This window comes from Rhinoderma darwinii, chromosome 8 (assembly GCF_050947455.1).
Source record: "Rhinoderma darwinii isolate aRhiDar2 chromosome 8, aRhiDar2.hap1, whole genome shotgun sequence".
Lineage (NCBI taxonomy): Eukaryota > Metazoa > Chordata > Amphibia > Anura > Rhinodermatidae > Rhinoderma > Rhinoderma darwinii.
The window spans coordinates 115,498,180-115,515,191 of NC_134694.1; the positions used below are offsets into that span (position 1 = coordinate 115,498,180).

The window sequence follows — 17,012 nt, forward strand, 5'->3', positions numbered from 1 at the left end:
AAGAATTAACATCTCATTTATTAAACAACTATCAAACTTTACGAATAAAACATGACTAATAAAACAACATAAAAGTGACATCAAATATTTATCCTTATCGGAATTCAATGACAAGGACAATGAGAGTACTCCCATCTAAGACATTTATGGCATATTCAAGGAATATGCCATAAATGTTTGATAAATGCAGGTCTTATCTCTGGGATCTGTACCTATGTCGAGAATGGGGGACCACCAACCCCCTTCTTGCCTGGTGAAGCGTCACCGCATCCAGGTGGAGAATAAATGGAGAGGTGGCCGTGCCTGTGTGCTGCTTTCTCCATTCTGTTCCATGGCAGTTATGGAAACAGGCACAACTCCCATAGAAGTGAATGGAGAGAGCTGCATGGCCACCTCTCAATTCATTCTCCACTTGGACATGGCGGCTGCCTAACCAGGTGGGAAGGGGATTGCGGGTCCCTCGTTTTTGACATAGGTGCATATCCCAGAGCTGGGATCCGCATCTATCAGAAATTTATGACATATCCAGTGGATATGCCGTCAATGTCTTACATGGAAATCCCCCTTTACCAGGATCCAACAGGGAATCCATCTTAAAAAAACACAACACAACGATCATAAAACTAGTAAAAAACAGGGAGCATTCGAAGTAAAGAGCTAAAAAAATTGATAAATGAAGAGGATCAGGACAAAAGTTAAGCAATGCCGTCCATTAATTTGCCCTGTAGAAGTAATGTCAGTCAGAGGCTCCTTGCAACATTTGGGCAAAATCCCTCTCGGACTGCAACAAAGCCGTGTGTGAAAGGATTGAAATGGGAGGAGGCTGCGGCATTTGTGCACACGCTTGTGAAAGTGAACATGTTGACTGTGCAAAAACGGGAACTTCTGACGAATGTGAAATCTCAGGAAAGTCTTGTGATAACTGGAATGAATCTTGCTTTGAAGAGTTCCCTTCAAAGTCCACCGACTGGTCCACTGACATCAAGCATGGGTTGCCGGTAAAGGACTGTGGCAAAGTTACAAAGGGTGTTGTGAGACCTGGCATATCTACTACTTGGCATAAAAGAGTGTCACTTTCTGCTAATGGGGGTCCAACATTTTCCAGGGAATGGCCAGAAGACTGAGTATGAGGCATAGCTAGATGGTGGCCTCTTTCAGAGTAATCCGGGCTTTGTAGAGGGTTTGTAGGGTTTAATTGAAAAGAATTCTCATGAGGAGACCTAATGGTGGATTGGTCTTGGTTATAGTAGAGAGCAGATGTTGAGGCAGGTGAATATCTGTCAGGAGGAACACTGAAGGAAATCGACTTGGAGAGGTAAGACCTGTCCAGGACATTGTGAGAGGTGACTGGAGAAGACTCACATGAAGATCCTGAGGAGCAAATAGCGCCTGCTTTCTGATCGGACAAAAGGAAAGTATCTGTAACCGCTGAGTTTACTTCATGACGGTCTACAGAGTTTGTAAGATGTGTTCTAGTGTCAGGAACATCTGCACATACATCGGGAATGTCCGGAGAAGTGGTTTTATGGAAAGACCTTGTAGACAATAGTTTGGGTGAATCAAGATGAGGGAGAAATGAATTGTCCTCTTGTAATGAATTGATGGTTTGAGTTTGATATGTACACGGCCGATCCCCATCCAAAAGGTCTTCCTTTTTTACTAGACGAGACTTTACCGGCAGAGATTCTCCAGACAAGTCATGAGATGAGACACAAAAAGATGAGGTTTCCCCATTGGGAGAAGTAGAAGTATCTATAGACTGTGTTGACGGCTGAGGAGTATCTGTAGTGCCCTCAGGTGGCCCGCCCTGCTGAGGGCAGAACAAAGCAGTCATAGGGGAACAATTTGACTCCTGGGCAGATAAATTCATAGCACTGAAAAAGTTGACTAGGGGGTGAAGGATTAAGCCAAGCCGTTGAATCTCAGCAGACACTCCAGCAATGGCTGATCTTACCAACTCAGCCCCTTCTCGCACTTCTCCCCTTACAGCCTCCAGCTCTCTGGTCAGTTGAGACCTGAACTCTGACAACTCTTCGAGGAGAACTTGCTGGAAGTCAAGGTGCTCTGAACCATGAGAACGCGGAGGTTGGACCCACTGTGTCACTGAACTGGTGTCCTGTGAGTCAACTACATCTGTAACAGAGTAATGCAAGAAAATATGAATTCTATATATGCAGCAGAACTCCCTCCACTGAGGTGTCAGGTTCATGTCTGCTCTGGGCACTGGACATATACAACCTTGCCACTGTGAAGAATGAACATCATGGATGGCCACTGCTGTGTATAACTGCGTGCTATATTCTTACCTTCTCCATGTACAGGCTCTTTAACCCATTCTGGATCCTGGGAGGGCTGTGCGTCTGTCTGGGGCAGAGAGTCCTCATTTATTGCTTCCTCACACTTCACAGTAACACAATGACCTTCATCAGGCAACTAGAGACAAATTAATGTTCTCTGATTAATTTAATGATAACATCATATGCAATGTCATTTTCTTTATTCTGTTCATGTAATGTAATGTATGTACACAGTGACTCCAGCAGCGGAATAGTGAGTGCAGCTCTGGAGTATAATACAGGATGTAACTCAGGATCAGTACAGGATAAGTAATGTAATGTATGTACACAGTGACTCCACCAGCAGAATAGTGAGTGCAGCTCTGGAGTATAATACAGGATGTAACACAGGATCAGTACAGGATAAGTAATGTAATGTATGTACACAGTGACTCCACCAGCAGAATAGTGAGTGCAGCTCTGGAGTATAATACAGGATGTAACTCAGGATCAGTACAGGATAAGTAATGTAATGTATGTACACAGTGACCCCACCAGCAGAATAGTGAGTGCAGCTCTGGAGTATAATACAGGATATAACTCAGGATCAGTTCAGGATAAGTCATGTAATGTATGTACACAGTGACTCCACCAGCAGAATAGTGAGTGCAGCTCTGGAGTATAATACAGGATGTAACTCAGGATCAGTACAGGATAAGTAATGTGTGTGTACACAGTGATTTCTCCAGCAGAATAGTGAGTACAGCTCTGGAGTATAATACAGGATGTAACTCAGGATCAGTATAGGATAAGTAATGTAATGTATGTGCACAGTGACTCCACCAGCAGAATAGTGAGTGCATATCTGGAGTATAATACAGGATATAACTCAGGATCAGTACAGGATAAGTATTATCATTTATTCACAAAGTGACTTTTTATGTAGATTAATTGTAGGTACAGTGTAATTTAGTGTTCAAAGGTGAACATACCCTATAAGATGAGAAACCAGGAAAACATATATCAGATACAAGAGACAACAACAAATCTAAAAAGAGGAGGATAAACTGACCTGTCCACCGATTTCTATCTCGGATTCGTATTTTTTAGGTTGTCCTCGTTGTTTTTTCTCCTACAAGATGACATTAGACATGGATGTTAAATATCTCATTGGATTCTGTGAATTATGTTAAAAAAGATTTTTAATCAGTAATACTAAGTGTTACTACTCCATTGTCATCCTACGAATGCTACAGAACACAAGGGACGGAGGGTCTGTCATTGAGAAATACCTTCCTGTTATAATGTCTCGTGACTCACTGCCTGGTCTATGGCACTGGAGAAAATGACCAACATCTGACAGAAATAGTATCCAACCTGTGGCTCTCCAGCTGTAGTGAAACTACAACTCCCAGCATCCCCCTGTGCTATGGTTTACAGCATACAGTCTACACATTTCCATGTTTTTCTAGCATCTGTTGATTTTTACATATTACCATCATTGCGTCCTCCGTAGACTCATTGTCATCTTTAATTTCACCGATAATGTCTGTGAGGCTGACCATCATCTTCCTCTTCTCTCCCTGTCTACTCCTCTCCAGTAATGGCATGGTCTTCTTCACCCCCAGAATGGCTTCCTCCACATTCTTCACCGTCTCCTTGGTTACATTCTTTCTCGCCCTGGTTTCTTTTCCTAATCTTGTCTTCCCTTTGGCCATAATACGATCGTTCTTATTAATTTTCTTCTTTGACTCATCTAAAGTCTGATCAATAAGGAGCTTGGTTCTTCGGGGTCTCCCTCTTCCTCTTTTTTGTGTTGGGAATGTGGTAGAAGGCTCATTATCATCCTGAAAGAATAAAAAAAAACTGTAAATCTGAGGTGATTATTAGGTTAAAGAGGATTTCTATCTAAGACTTAAAGTTGTCCCATCTACTCAAGACCCCCCTCTATAAGCCAAAGATGGCTGTACGAGCATGCAAGTTTCAAGTGAACCTGCCCTCCAATTTCCCTCTCCTACCAGTGTAAGCGAGTCAGTGTTGAAGGGTCTCAATCTTGTCTGAATCTTATTCCTGGTGCTTCCTAGAGGCCTCCCTCGACTCCTTTTTATTATGAGTTCTGCTTCTTCTCTTCCTCTCTCTCCTTTTCTTAGTAAGTTCACAGTCCCATCCTTACGTAGGAATGGCCTACGTCTCTCCTGCTTCTCAGGTATCTCCACATCTTCAGATGAGTCACCAGGGGAGCTCATCAACTCTTCGTTCTTTGAGGATTTTCGAGGGCTTCTTGGACAACTCCTTTGTTTTCTCTTCTCTGATGCCTCAATACTTTGATCTATGTTAGTACAGGGCCTTTCCAATGCTTCTTTGTTTAGGACATCACCATTGCCAGGTCTACTTAACGTTGGTCTGCCTCTTCTCTCTGGAGTCACTATGGATCCAGTTGTTTTGTCACGTGGTGGTCTCACCAAGGTCATGATTCTTCTATCTCGGCTCTTGGGCAGTCCATCTTGTCTTGTCTTACATGGGATCTCCACAGACTTATCAACATTTTTTGACTTATTCATCTTGGTTTTCACCAAATCTTCCACTGTTAAGAATCAGAGCTCTGAATGTCTTGATCCTACATCCACATATATAGAGATGTGACTACAGTAATCAACATAACAATCATGACATCTTCAGGACCTTGAAAAGAAAGAAATACAAAAATTTTTTAATTATTGCATGTACTCATGAACGGGCATTAATAATAATGGATACGGTTTTTGTCGTCCTGAGTATATCTGAGTTGTTGAATCTCCTGTGGGAAAGTTGACTAATATGGGGGAAGGGGGGTATTTCATAAAGAGAGCTGAAGAGCCTCAAATAAAATCCTAATACAATATAGGTTCCCTCTGTTCTCTGCTTTTGTCAAATTTAAGAATAAAATGCAATTTTGTCTTGGAAACAATTGCTGGATTATCAGATTTCTTAAATATTGGATGTGAAATGAAAGGAATATCATTGTATTCCTCAGTAGAACAGGGCAGAGGGGCATATCACATGACTGCAGGATCAGACTACACAGGGTTTGTTTGTAGTCTGTAACCATGGAGACACATAGGTCTGCATAGGGAGAGAATACACAAAATGATAGGATATTGTTAATTAAGAACAAATGCAAAGTCATTTCATTTTTAGATACATTCAAACAATACATTTGTGCATTTTATCTCTCTATAGCAGAGGTCCCCGACCAGTGACTTGGGAGCCACATGTGGCTTGTGACCTCCAGTTGGGTGGCTCGCGATAGGATCCCTGAGTTATGTGCATATGCATTGACTACAATAAGATTTCCAAATTGACTACATTGAAAACATATCCTAACCTCTGAACCGCGCCAATTTAGATGGCATAACGCATATTTTCTTCTGTACGTACCGCTTAAAACATAAAATACCACTTGTACCACTTTCTTGATTTCTGCCATGTTTGCACTGTGGTTTGCGACCCTGTGGCTCACAAGGTCCAAAAGGTTGGGGACCTCTGCTCTATAGATTATAACTACTTGAATTGAGACAGATCGCATAGGGCTAGGACTCAAATGTTGTATGGACAATTGCTGCTAATACACTGCACTGCTTGAAAATCCCTATGGCTATCAGACTAGATAGCAATTTCTTTCATTCATTTTTTAAATGCAAGATTGCTGGAATTTTCCAGCAGTTTTATAACCTTTATCCTCCATTGAGTAATATGAAAATCCCATTTTTATGAGACTTTCAAGCATCTTTTATGTTTTTATGACTAGTCTAAGCGTTCTGCAGATATTTTGCATTTATAGTGAAGTGAATGTGACATTAGGTGTTGTGCAGGGTTACTACATGTTTGTATATACCCTCATAGTAAATGCACAGACCTGTAAGATGAGCTGCTCCCCGACTGCTGCCTGTAAACACAATACACATCCCCTCCACTTTATAAATCATAGAGAGCTCTCCTATAATCACTCTCCCATCATCACCATCATCATCACTGTCCTCACTTCCTCTTCCTCCCAGGATACCCACCTCCTGCATTACACTGTGACTATAGTAGAGCCAGGGCTTGTAGGCTACATTGCATGCATAGATCATGGAGATCTCCCTGTGGATCACTGATACTACTGGAGATCATGGAGATCTCTCTGTGGATCACTGATACTGCTGGATCTGCTGTATGCTGTGGGTTATTGTTCGTCTCTGCAGCTCTTCTTCCTCTTCACAAAGACTGACAGCTGCACAGAGCGCTTACCTGCGGTCATATGATTTCCGGCCACCAGGTGGCGATATAGAGCATTATTGGGATCCACATGAGATTGCTGACATGTTATCAATGTAATGTAAATGTTTGGTCAGAATTAGAAAAAATAAATATTTAAAATGCAGCATTCCAAAAGGTGGAATTTCACTCTGGACATTAGGACCATAAAAAACAACCAGTGATAAAAGGGTTAATTTATATATTTCCACTGGATCTTGAAAAGGTACATAAGTATAGACCCTGTTCATTTTAGATTGTTGAGGGGTTTATAGTAAATGATTGACATTTATTCTGCTTTATTCTATACCCAAGTCATCAGGACAGACCCATTATTTATTTTATTTTATACTAATTAAAAATCTACATTGACACACACTTTTTTCCTAATCTGTTTTTGTGCATTTTATTTCTATTCTCTTTTTATGATTATGGGGCAATCATTTTGGCCAGTGTGAAAATGAATGGCAGTGATGTATGTTGTGACAGATCATGGGGGCAGATCACTAAAAAATCTGACGAGCTTTAAATTGGCTAAAATTACATGACTTCTGATAAACGTGGGCAAAAGTCTGCAAAAGGTTGGAAACATTGGGTCCCCATGGAGTCCCCGAGCAATATCTACTCAGCTGCATTTGGTTGATGTTAGTCCTAATGGGGTATTCCCATCTTAAAATATGCCTTAACCCCTCCAGGACTGAGCCTGTTTTGGCCTTCAGGACGAAGCCGATTTTTTGAAATCTGACGTGTTACGTTATGTGGAAATAACTTTGGAACGCTTTAACCTATCCAAGTGATTCTGGGTTTGTTTTCTCGTGACATGTTGTACTTTATGTTAGTGAAAAAAATTTGGTCGATAAATTCAATATTTATTTGTGAAAAACACCAAGATTTAGAGAAAATGTGCAAAAATTTCTAAATTTAAATGCATCTGCTTGTAAAACAAATAGTAATACCACACAAATTAGTTACTAGTTACCATCCCCCATATGTGTACTTTAGATTGGCATCGTTTTTTGAACATTCTTTTATTTTTCTAGGACGTTACAAGGCTTAGAACTTTAGCAGCAATTTCTCACATTTTCAAGAAAATGTCAAAAGGCGATTTTTTCAGGGACCAGTTCAGTTGTGTAGTGGTTTTGAGGGCCTTATATATTAGAAAGTCCCCATAAATCACCCCATTTTGAAAACTGCACCCATCAAAGTATTCAAAACAGCATTCAGAAAGTGTTTTAACCCTTTAGGCGTTTCACAGGAATGAAAGCAAAGTAGAGGTGAAATTTACAAATTTCATTTTTTTTTACCAAAATTCATGTGTAATAAAAAAAAATCTGTACCACAGAAAGTTTAACCCAAGAAATGCAACTCAATATTTATTGCCCGGATTCTGCAGTTTTTAGAAATATCCGACATGTGGCTCTAGTGCGGTAATGGACTGAAACACCGGCCTCAGAAGCAAAGGAGCACCTAGAGGATTTTGGGGCCTCCTTTTTTTTTTTAGAATATATTTTAGGCACCATGTCAGGTTTGAAGAGGTCTTGTGGTGCCAAAACAGTGGAAACCCCCCAAAAGTGACCCCATTTTGGAAACTACACCCCTTAAGGAATATATCTAGGTGTATAGTTAGGATTTTGAACCCACCGTTTTAATGCAAAAAATTTTTGAATTAGTATGTGAACATGAAAATCTAGTTTTTTTTATGAAAAAATTTAGAAATGTTTAATTTTTACAAGGAATAAAGGAGAAAAACACCCCAACATTTGTGAAGCAATTTCTTCCAACTACAGTAATACCCGATATGTAGTAATAAACTGCTGTTTGGACTCACAGTAGGGCTCAGAAGAGAATGAGCACCATTTGGATTTTGGATTTCTGATTTTGCTGGAATAGTTTTCAGTGCCATGTTGCGTTTGCAATGCACTGGAGGGATCAAAACAGTGGAAACCCCCCAAAAGTGATCCCATTTTGGAAACTACACCCCTCAAGGAATTTTTCTAGGGGTATAGTTAGCATTTTGACCCCACAGTTGTTTTGTTGAATCCATTGGAATTAGTCTGTAAAGGTGAAAATCAACTTTTTTTTTTGTATGTTATGTGGTCATAAACTGCTGTTTGGACCCACAGCGGGGCTTAGAAGGGAAGGAGCGCTATTTGGCTTTTGGAGCTCAAATTTAGCTGACATGGTTTTTGGGTGTCAGTTTCAATTGACACCATTTAAAGTACCATTTAATCTACTGAGAAATTGAAAATAAAATTCTTTGCAGGCTGAAATTGGAAAAAAACTGAGATTCCTCCATTGTTTTTTGGGTTTTGTTTTTACTGCTTTCACTATGCAGTAAAAACTACAACTTTTCTGCGACTCAATACTAGTACGGTGATACCAAATTTATACAGTTTGATTTATATTTTACTACTTGTACAAAGTAAAAACTATTTGTTAAAAAAATAAATTGTTTTGTTTCACCACATTCTGAGAGCCATAACTTTTTTTATTTTTTGGTCAATAGAGTGGTGTGAGGGCTTATGTTTTGCGGGACGAGCTGTAGTTTTTATTGGTACCATTTTTTGGGATATACAACTTTTTGAGCACTTTTTATTACATTTTTTAATAGAGCCAAGGTGACCAAAAAACAGCGTGCGAGTTAAATAATGGTATATTGTTATAGTTCTGACTTTTACGGACGCAGCTTATACCAATTTTGTGTACTTTTTTTTATTTTTTTTTACATTACTGGGAATAGTTGTTTTTTTTGGACTTTAAATATATATTTTTTTGACTAATAATAACTATTTACTTTTGTTTTTACACATTTTATTAGTCCCCCTAGGGGACTTGAACCAGCAATCAGCAGATAGCTGGTACAATACACTGCAATACTAATGTATTGCAGTATATTGTCATTTTTACAGGCTCCTGTAACAGCGCGATCGCTGTTCCTGTCCGTTAGTCCCGAGTGTCAGCTGTGATTCGCAGCTGACACCCGCAGAGCATGACGCAGGCTCAGTGCGTGAGCCCGCTCCATACGTCACCCCCCACACCACGACCTGCTACTAAGTCATGGTGCACGAAGGGGTTAATGCGCAGCAGATGGTGCAGAGTGAAAATTACAATTTTCCACTGATATGCCATTTTAGTGCACTATATGTTATGCCCAGTTTGTGCCACTGAAGACAAATACCTCATAAAATATTAACCGGCATCTCCCAGGTATGGCGATGCCATATATGTGGGTGTAAACTGCTGTTTGGGTACGCTGTAGGGCCCAGAAGGGAGGGAGCGGCATTTGGCTTTTGGAGCGCAGATTTTGCTTGGTAGTAGTTCTGTTTGGCGTTTTACTCGTATTTCAGTTTATACTGTGGGGGTATATGTAATCTGTGCGGAGTACAAGAGGGGCATAATAGGAGGGTGTAATAATGGGGTAAATAAATAATAATCCGCAGATATGTGGTCAGTGTCGCACTGATAAATGGTGCCAGATCTTATCCACTTTTGGACACTGCACATTTTGCGTCGCCATATTCTGAGAGACAGAACTTCTTTATTTTTTCTCCTCCGGAGCCGTGTGAGGGCTTATTTGTTGCGGGACAATCTGTAGTTTTCATTGGTATCATTTTGGGGTACATGCGATTTTTTTGATCACTTTTTATTAAATCTTTTGGCAAGCGAGGTGACCAAAAACCAGCAATTCTGACAATGTTTTTTATTCTTTTTTTTTTACGCCGTTCACTCTGGGCTATAAATGCCAATTTTACTTTATTCGGCGGGTCGGTACGATTACGGCGATACCATATGTATATCGTTTTTTTATGTTTTGCAGCGTTTGCGCAATAAAATCACTTATTTATAAAAAAAATAATTTTTTGTGTCACCATATTCTGAGAGCCATAACTTTTTTATTTTTCAGTCAAAAAGCTTGTTTTTTATGGAACGGGTTGTAGTTTGTATTGATACTATTTTGGGGTACATGCGACTTTTTGATCACTTTTTATTCTATATTTTGAGAGGGGTGGTGACCAAAAAATAGTGATTCTAGCATTGTTTTTTTAATTATTTTTTTGCGGTGTTCACCGTGTGGGAAAAATAATATTATAGTTTTATAGTTTGGGTTGTTACAAACGCGGCGATACCAAATATGTGTACTTTTTTTAACGTGTTCATTTTTTTCCTATAATAAAAGACTTATTATTGGAAAAAAAGCATTTTTTGTTTATGAAACTTATAACTTTTCTTTTCACACTTTCTCAAAACATTTTTATCTTTTTTTTTTACTTGTCCCACCAGAGGGCATGAAGACTTGCATCGCTGATCGCTGCTGGAATACATTACACTACCTATGTAGTGTAATGTATTACAACTGTCATTGTGACGTGACAGTCACTCTGACATGGCAGCCCGTGAAAACCATCGGCGGCCCCCGCAAAGTCATGTGGGGGGTGCCGATCTGCTCTAAACCTCTTAAATGCGGAGACCACCGTATCTCAGGGGTTAATTGCAAAAATCAGCAGCGATGAGCCGCTGATCGGCAACATGGAGAGCAGGACAGACACCCTGCACAGTTAACCGCCGCTACAGTGTAGCGCCGCGCGGACGTAACTGCACGCCCAGGTGCGCGAAGTTACTGCTCCCCTGGATGTTCATTTACACCCAGGTGTGCGAAGGCGTTAATGTTCTGATCGGTGGAGGTCTAATCTCCAGGACCCCGACTGATCCCGAAAATGAAGGAACTGGTGTCCTGTCAGCAGTTTTCCTGCACAACGGCGCTCCTGGCCTCCTGCTGTTCGATTGAATTGGGGCTGTGCTGTAGATCCGTGTACAGCAGGTGGATGTGAGTTTTGCTGTGAAGGGAAAAACAGTGAAGGAGCCTGAATTCGCGCTACAGCCTCTTCATTCTGGGGGTTCCAGCAGTTCGACCCCCACCAATTAGGAAGTGATGGCATATCCTATGGTGGGAGAACCCTTTAACCCCATTCAGCACCATTATGTAACTATATGTCATCTCGTAAGGGGGGGGGGGATATTGAGTGGGCTCATGGGATGAGCTCGCTCCATACGCTGGATGTCAGCTGCGTAATGGCCGGGATCGGAGATAACTCCGATCCCTGAAGTTTTACTATTTAGATGCCACGGTCCATAGTGACTGCGGCATCTAAGTTGTTAGAAAGATGGGAAGGAGCACACTCTCTCACTCCACCAATGTGATGGCAGGGTGCCAGTGGATGTCATGGCAGCCAGGGACCTAACAAATGCCCCCAGGCCTGTCATGTCTACATGCCTAGTTTAGCCTCAGTTTTACACTGACAGGCAATAATGGTATTCTGAGTACATCAAAGCAATATTGAAGCGATCACATTGTGAAGTCTTCCGATGGAACTAAAAAATTATTAAATGCATTTTAATAAAGTTTATTAAAATAAAAACTAGTAAAAAAAATAATAATACAGTTAACGCATTTTTTTTAAACTGCACGGTGAACGGTCTAAAAAAACCTGCAAGGAGCGATGGCTAAATTCCCATTCCACCACCCAAAAAATAATAAAAGTTAGCCAATAATTTATATGTACCCCAAAATGGTTCTTTTAAAAAATATGAGTCATCCCGCAATAAACAAGGTCTTTTAGAGTTACATCGATGGAAAAATAAAAAGGTTATCACTGGTGAAAAAGAAAATGCTTCGTCCTGAGGGCGAGGACATACGGAGCGGCAGTCGCATGAGGCCGAAACTGCGCCCACGTGGGTAACGCATGACTGCACGGTTTCAATAATTACGGACACATTCATTTCAAAGGCCGACGGACACCACCCATATATTTACGGGAAGGTGTCCAGGCCGTAGAAAGTTTCTGTAAAAAATAGGACATGTCCTATTTTTTTATATTTCGGACCGTGCTCCTATACTTTATAATCGGAGCACGGCCCGCAAATGCGAGTGTCTGACGCCGGCCGTGCCCATAATTACGGGCACGGTCGTGTGCAGGGGTTCTAAGACTGTGGTATTACTGGCAAAATTGTGAGGACAATCGCCACTGCATGCGGGGGTGATTTTGGCCGTGTGCACCTGCCTAAAGACCCAAAATACAGGCCGGTCCTGAAGGGGTTGTTTGTTATTTATTGGGGGTGTGGTGCCTGTTATGTCTCTGATTACAATTTGTTTCTGTACTTGCAGAATTTCAATAAATGGAATTGATGGCGCTTGCAGAATGATAATGTTTTGTGACATCCTTTGTAAGGCCCCATAGTCTATAATGGCAGATTTATTTACTAAAACGGTCTTTATTGCCCATAGCAACCAATCACAGGAGAATTTTCATTTTTCCAGACAAATTTAAAATGAAAAAAAATGTAAACTGAGCTCTGATTGGTTGATATTAAACAACTTAAATGATGCCTACTATAACAAACCTTTCTAAAAGTAGACCTGTCATGTAAACACATTTATACTCTTACTTCCAGGAAGAAATGTTAGCTCCCCTAAACATATCATAACAGACACAGTAAGCATAGAAAATTAGAAATTCTAGTGATTGGCTGTTGGTTTTCCTGCCAGAAATTAGACAATCTACTACTCCATGAATCTATTTAATTTACTCATCCTAATTGGCTCCTATGTACCTCAGGGTTTTCCCGCTTTCTAACTACGCTCGCTGATTGGCTGGCACTGAACGTGACTGACGTCTAACAAGCCTCGCCCACTTCTAAAGGGAAAAAATAGATGGAACAGGTATATGCCTCCTCTTTAATCAAACGGTTCCGATTGGCTGGCTCCGGGGGTGGGTGTGGTGACGTCGCCGGGGTCGTTGCCTAACTCCTCCTGCCTTTAGGCTGCTGCGTCACTCGGGCCGAGGTGCGGCCCGAGGATAAGAAGGAGGAGGACGCGCTCCTGCCCGGACCCCCCCGGGAGAGGCGGGGGAGGAAGACACCGAGCCACTGTGAGAGGAAGAAGAAGAGGAGGAGCCGGGGGAGGAATCTGAGGGGACCCCGGGGTGAGGGGAGCACCGTATGAGAGGAATAGCAGAGGCCAATTATCAGGACAGGGGGGCGGGAGCAGGAGAGGCCGTGGGAGAAAAATTATCTCCGAAGGACGGAGCTTGGGTTAATGATCCGGCGCTAATTTCCGCTCCTGACGGAATTTTAGCCGAGCATGAAGGGGTTAAGTCAGGGAGAAGGACGCTTTAATGGCTCATGAAGTGACTCGAGGTCCTCAGCGCTGACAGGACACTGCACACTTTTCTTATAGGACATTATGCAAATGTATGCAAATGAGCAGGCAATGCTAATTAGTGAGGCTGCTTAATCAGCAGGTAATGGACGGGGTTAGGGATCTGGCTGGTGTCATGGAGCTGCGTTGTGGTTTCTGCAGTCACGTTTCTGCATTATCGGAGGATGATAATACATACATGACCATATACGGCAGGGATGGAGAACCTATAGGAGCTTATAGATTCCGGTAATAGTGATGGGATTCGATGTTGAGATGCGATAATTAATGTACATCAGCATCGGTAAATTATTTTTCACGTGACGTCATTTTTCCTCCCTTTTTGTTTTTTATTTTGATGTTTATGGGTCCATTGCGGTGAGTCTGGCGGCCCAGGTTTCTACCCCGCGCTTCTGCGTAGGGTCAGTTCCCGTCGCTCGCCATTTTCCACCATTTCTGTCGGCTACTGCCACCAAATGAGAGAAGCAGACCCCATAAACGTCATCGGATTCTGTTTGAAAATGCGTTCGTTTTCCATTGCGGCGACGGATATTGTGAGATCTGCAGTAGATGCGCCGGTGACGCTGTTTTGTTCCGTGTTAATTTACAAACAATGGATGAAAAAAACAACGTTTCACTGCGATGTTCTCTGATCCATTGATGTGTGATGGATGGAGAACTGATACGACCCATGGAAACTTTTCTTATCCGTCGTGTGCAATTTTTTAGTCTTGTGACCTATTCCATGACGGATACGGTGAGAACATCGCCTCAGACGCAGCGTTCCGGCCCGGTTTGGGAGTCACAAAGATTTTAGTGTCCTGCGAAAGCCACGGGGTAACCTTGTGGTATAATCTATGCGGTGAGGGGGTGGGGTTCTGAAGACGCGTCCCGCTATGTGGCTTTTGGCCAAGAGGACGACAGGTCGTCTGAGGAGTGTTTTGAGACTAGTCGGCCATTCACAGATACGCTTTTCTCAGCGCTCCTGATTGCGTCTGATATTTTCTGAAAATTCTGTTGGTCAAGTCGGTTGGTCGAATTTTATACAATCGCCTTGAAGAAAACGTTTATTTGAGATAGACACTCGTAAAAACCTACAAAATTGAGTGCGAGAGGGGGCAGGGAGTATAAATACTGCGGAGGGATCCTCTTTTTTACATACATTCAGGGTCAGGTCACACGGACAGAAAACAGCGCCGACCTGCTGCTTAACGCGGTTTTCATATTGATTATTAATGGCCGCGCGGTGCGGCGTGTAAAACTGCTGTTTGCTACATTGTGCGGCCATAAGTGTCCGTTAATGGCCGCACAATGCAACAGTTTTACACGCAATGCCACGCCGCCACGAACAATAAATTTGAAAGCCGCGACGAACAGCATGCCGTGTGTGAATTTACCCTTCGGCTGCCAGTCACTTGGGGATTTAATCAACATTTATCTCTAACCTGTGAGGGAAGACGTGGGAGGACGTAGAATAACCGGGTGAGGTGTTAGCGGGAAACATGGAGAAGCGTGGCCTCCGCTGTTCCTCTCTTTGCTGTTTCACTGTCTTGTACTGTGTCGGATCAGACTCCATCTTATCATTTATTCATGGCGTTGTGTCATCTGTATGATTGTCTTTACATAAAGTTTTTTTTTTTTGTTTTTTTTTCATACCGCCGCTTCCGACCCAGTGTAATATTAAAGGTGCAATCCTTATTACGAGCTCGTCCATTGTTCCCAGCGTCCCGTAGGTTACGTCGGGGCGTGGGATGTGATTCTGAATAAACGCTCCAGAATTGTGTGCTCCGCTTTCCTCTCTGACGGATGGTTTGCACCTTTAATACCTGACATTTGTCGTTGTGACGTTCTGTCCCGCGATACGTGGCCGAAGACGCATTCATCACCGCACGTGACTCATCACATTGCGCATCATTTGTGAACATATTTTGACTTCATTCAACTACGATTTTATAAATTGTCAAAACTGTATCGTTCACTTAATGCAATAAGTCAATTAATCTCACTTGTTATTCAGAGAATGATTAGCCCGAAGTCAAACTGGAGTAGACGAGAGAGGAAATGCGCAAAGATGTCATAACGATACAGACGTGCATTTCTTAACTTTCTGAAAGACTCTGTGTTTCCGTTCCTTGCAGTTGTCAAAATCTCTGCTTACTGTCAGTGGGCAGGACCATTCAAAATGTACATTTGTTACGTGAAAATTATGCTGCAGATTCACCACAAATTTTCACCCTTTTCAATGTAGAAGGGGCGAAATTCGTGGTAAATCCACAGCAAAATCCGCATGCAACAAATTCAGTATTATGCTGGGCAAATTCGGACAGAAAATCCATAACCAATCCTCTCTGTGTGGGTACCCTATGGGTGATTCCGAAGCTTACTGGTAGTTCGTCATATGATTACAAATTGCACAGCAACAATTTCGGCATTTTTTTCTTATTTGTTTTTGGACGCATGTTTTTTTACAGGTGAATTACCTGTTTTCTTGTTTAATCTATAAAAACTGCAGCCAAGAACCACATAGAAAAATGTGCAGTTTTCCGTGTTAGGATTCGTCCACACGTAGCGAATTGCTGCATATTTTCCGTCTGGAATTGCGAATGGAAAATACGCAGCAGAATACAGTAGCAGCAAAGCGGGTGCGTAACAATTCTGGCCAGAAATTGACCTGCGGTGCGTATTTTTCGTGCCGCAGCACGTCCATTCCTGCTGCGGAAAGTGACTGAATTGTTGCGTTTTTCAGAGGAGACGTCACCATCTCCCAACACTGAAAAACGCAGCAAAATTCTGCACCATTTTCTGCAGTCAAAAATGCAGGAAATGGTGCATTTTTGCCACTGTAATGTCTGCTACCTTCAACGGAATTGCTGCAGAAATTTTCTGCAGCAATTCCGTTACGTGTAGACGAGCCCTTAGAAAACTCTGTTGCAGATTCCGTAAAAAAATCCCAGACAAAATAGCACAGCATGCGGTGCTATTCTCTTTGGGGAATCCAGACGAAAGCCATTAAAGTCTGAGTTCTGTTTGGCGCCGTTATTTAAATTTTTCTGTTCTTAGCGACACATATGTGGCAAAAACGTCAGAGTTTTCTCTTGTAACGTGCCCTGCAGCTGTGCCATCAGAACTTTATTTCAACTTCTGGTTGTAAACCATAAATGTTTCCATTCACTGCAAGCAAATGAAGCACAAAGTACATTATTAAAAAATAATTAAAGGGGCTTTCGGATCTTTAAAAATTGTGTCCACATGACAAGGTTACTTAT

At 41.8% G+C, this 17,012-nt stretch overlaps 2 protein-coding genes across 8 annotated transcripts in view; one reads left to right on the plus strand and one right to left on the minus strand.

Annotated features, from left to right (window-relative positions):
* On the minus strand, positions 1 to 13,544 carry LOC142659935 (uncharacterized). 4 transcript variants are annotated; one of them, XM_075836519.1, is made up of 6 exons: positions 13,161 to 13,544; positions 4,295 to 4,958; positions 3,773 to 4,123; positions 3,349 to 3,408; positions 2,307 to 2,433; positions 1 to 2,133 (listed from the first exon to the last, which is right to left on the minus strand). In XM_075836519.1, exons 2-6 carry the CDS (start codon positions 4,835 to 4,837, stop codon positions 737 to 739), a joined length of 2,478 nt encoding a protein of 825 aa, XP_075692634.1. In that variant the 5' UTR covers positions 4,838 to 4,958; positions 13,161 to 13,544; the 3' UTR covers positions 1 to 736. The 4 variants fall into 4 exon arrangements, with proteins under 4 accessions (XP_075692634.1, XP_075692635.1, XP_075692633.1 ...); XM_075836520.1 differs by lacking the exon at positions 13,161 to 13,544 and adding an exon at positions 12,951 to 13,086; XM_075836518.1 differs by lacking the exon at positions 13,161 to 13,544 and adding an exon at positions 6,323 to 6,555.
* The window catches only part of PHF1 (PHD finger protein 1), a 16,509-nt gene continuing 12,741 nt past the window's right edge, over positions 13,245 to 17,012 (plus strand). For 3 of the 4 annotated variants that reach the window (XM_075836523.1, XM_075836524.1, XM_075836521.1), the window contains exon 1: positions 13,344 to 13,531. The gene's annotated coding sequence lies outside the window, so the exon portion shown is untranslated. Of the gene's footprint in view, positions 13,270 to 13,343; positions 13,532 to 17,012 lie in introns of those variants that run through there. The other variant, XM_075836522.1, reaches the window with a different exon arrangement.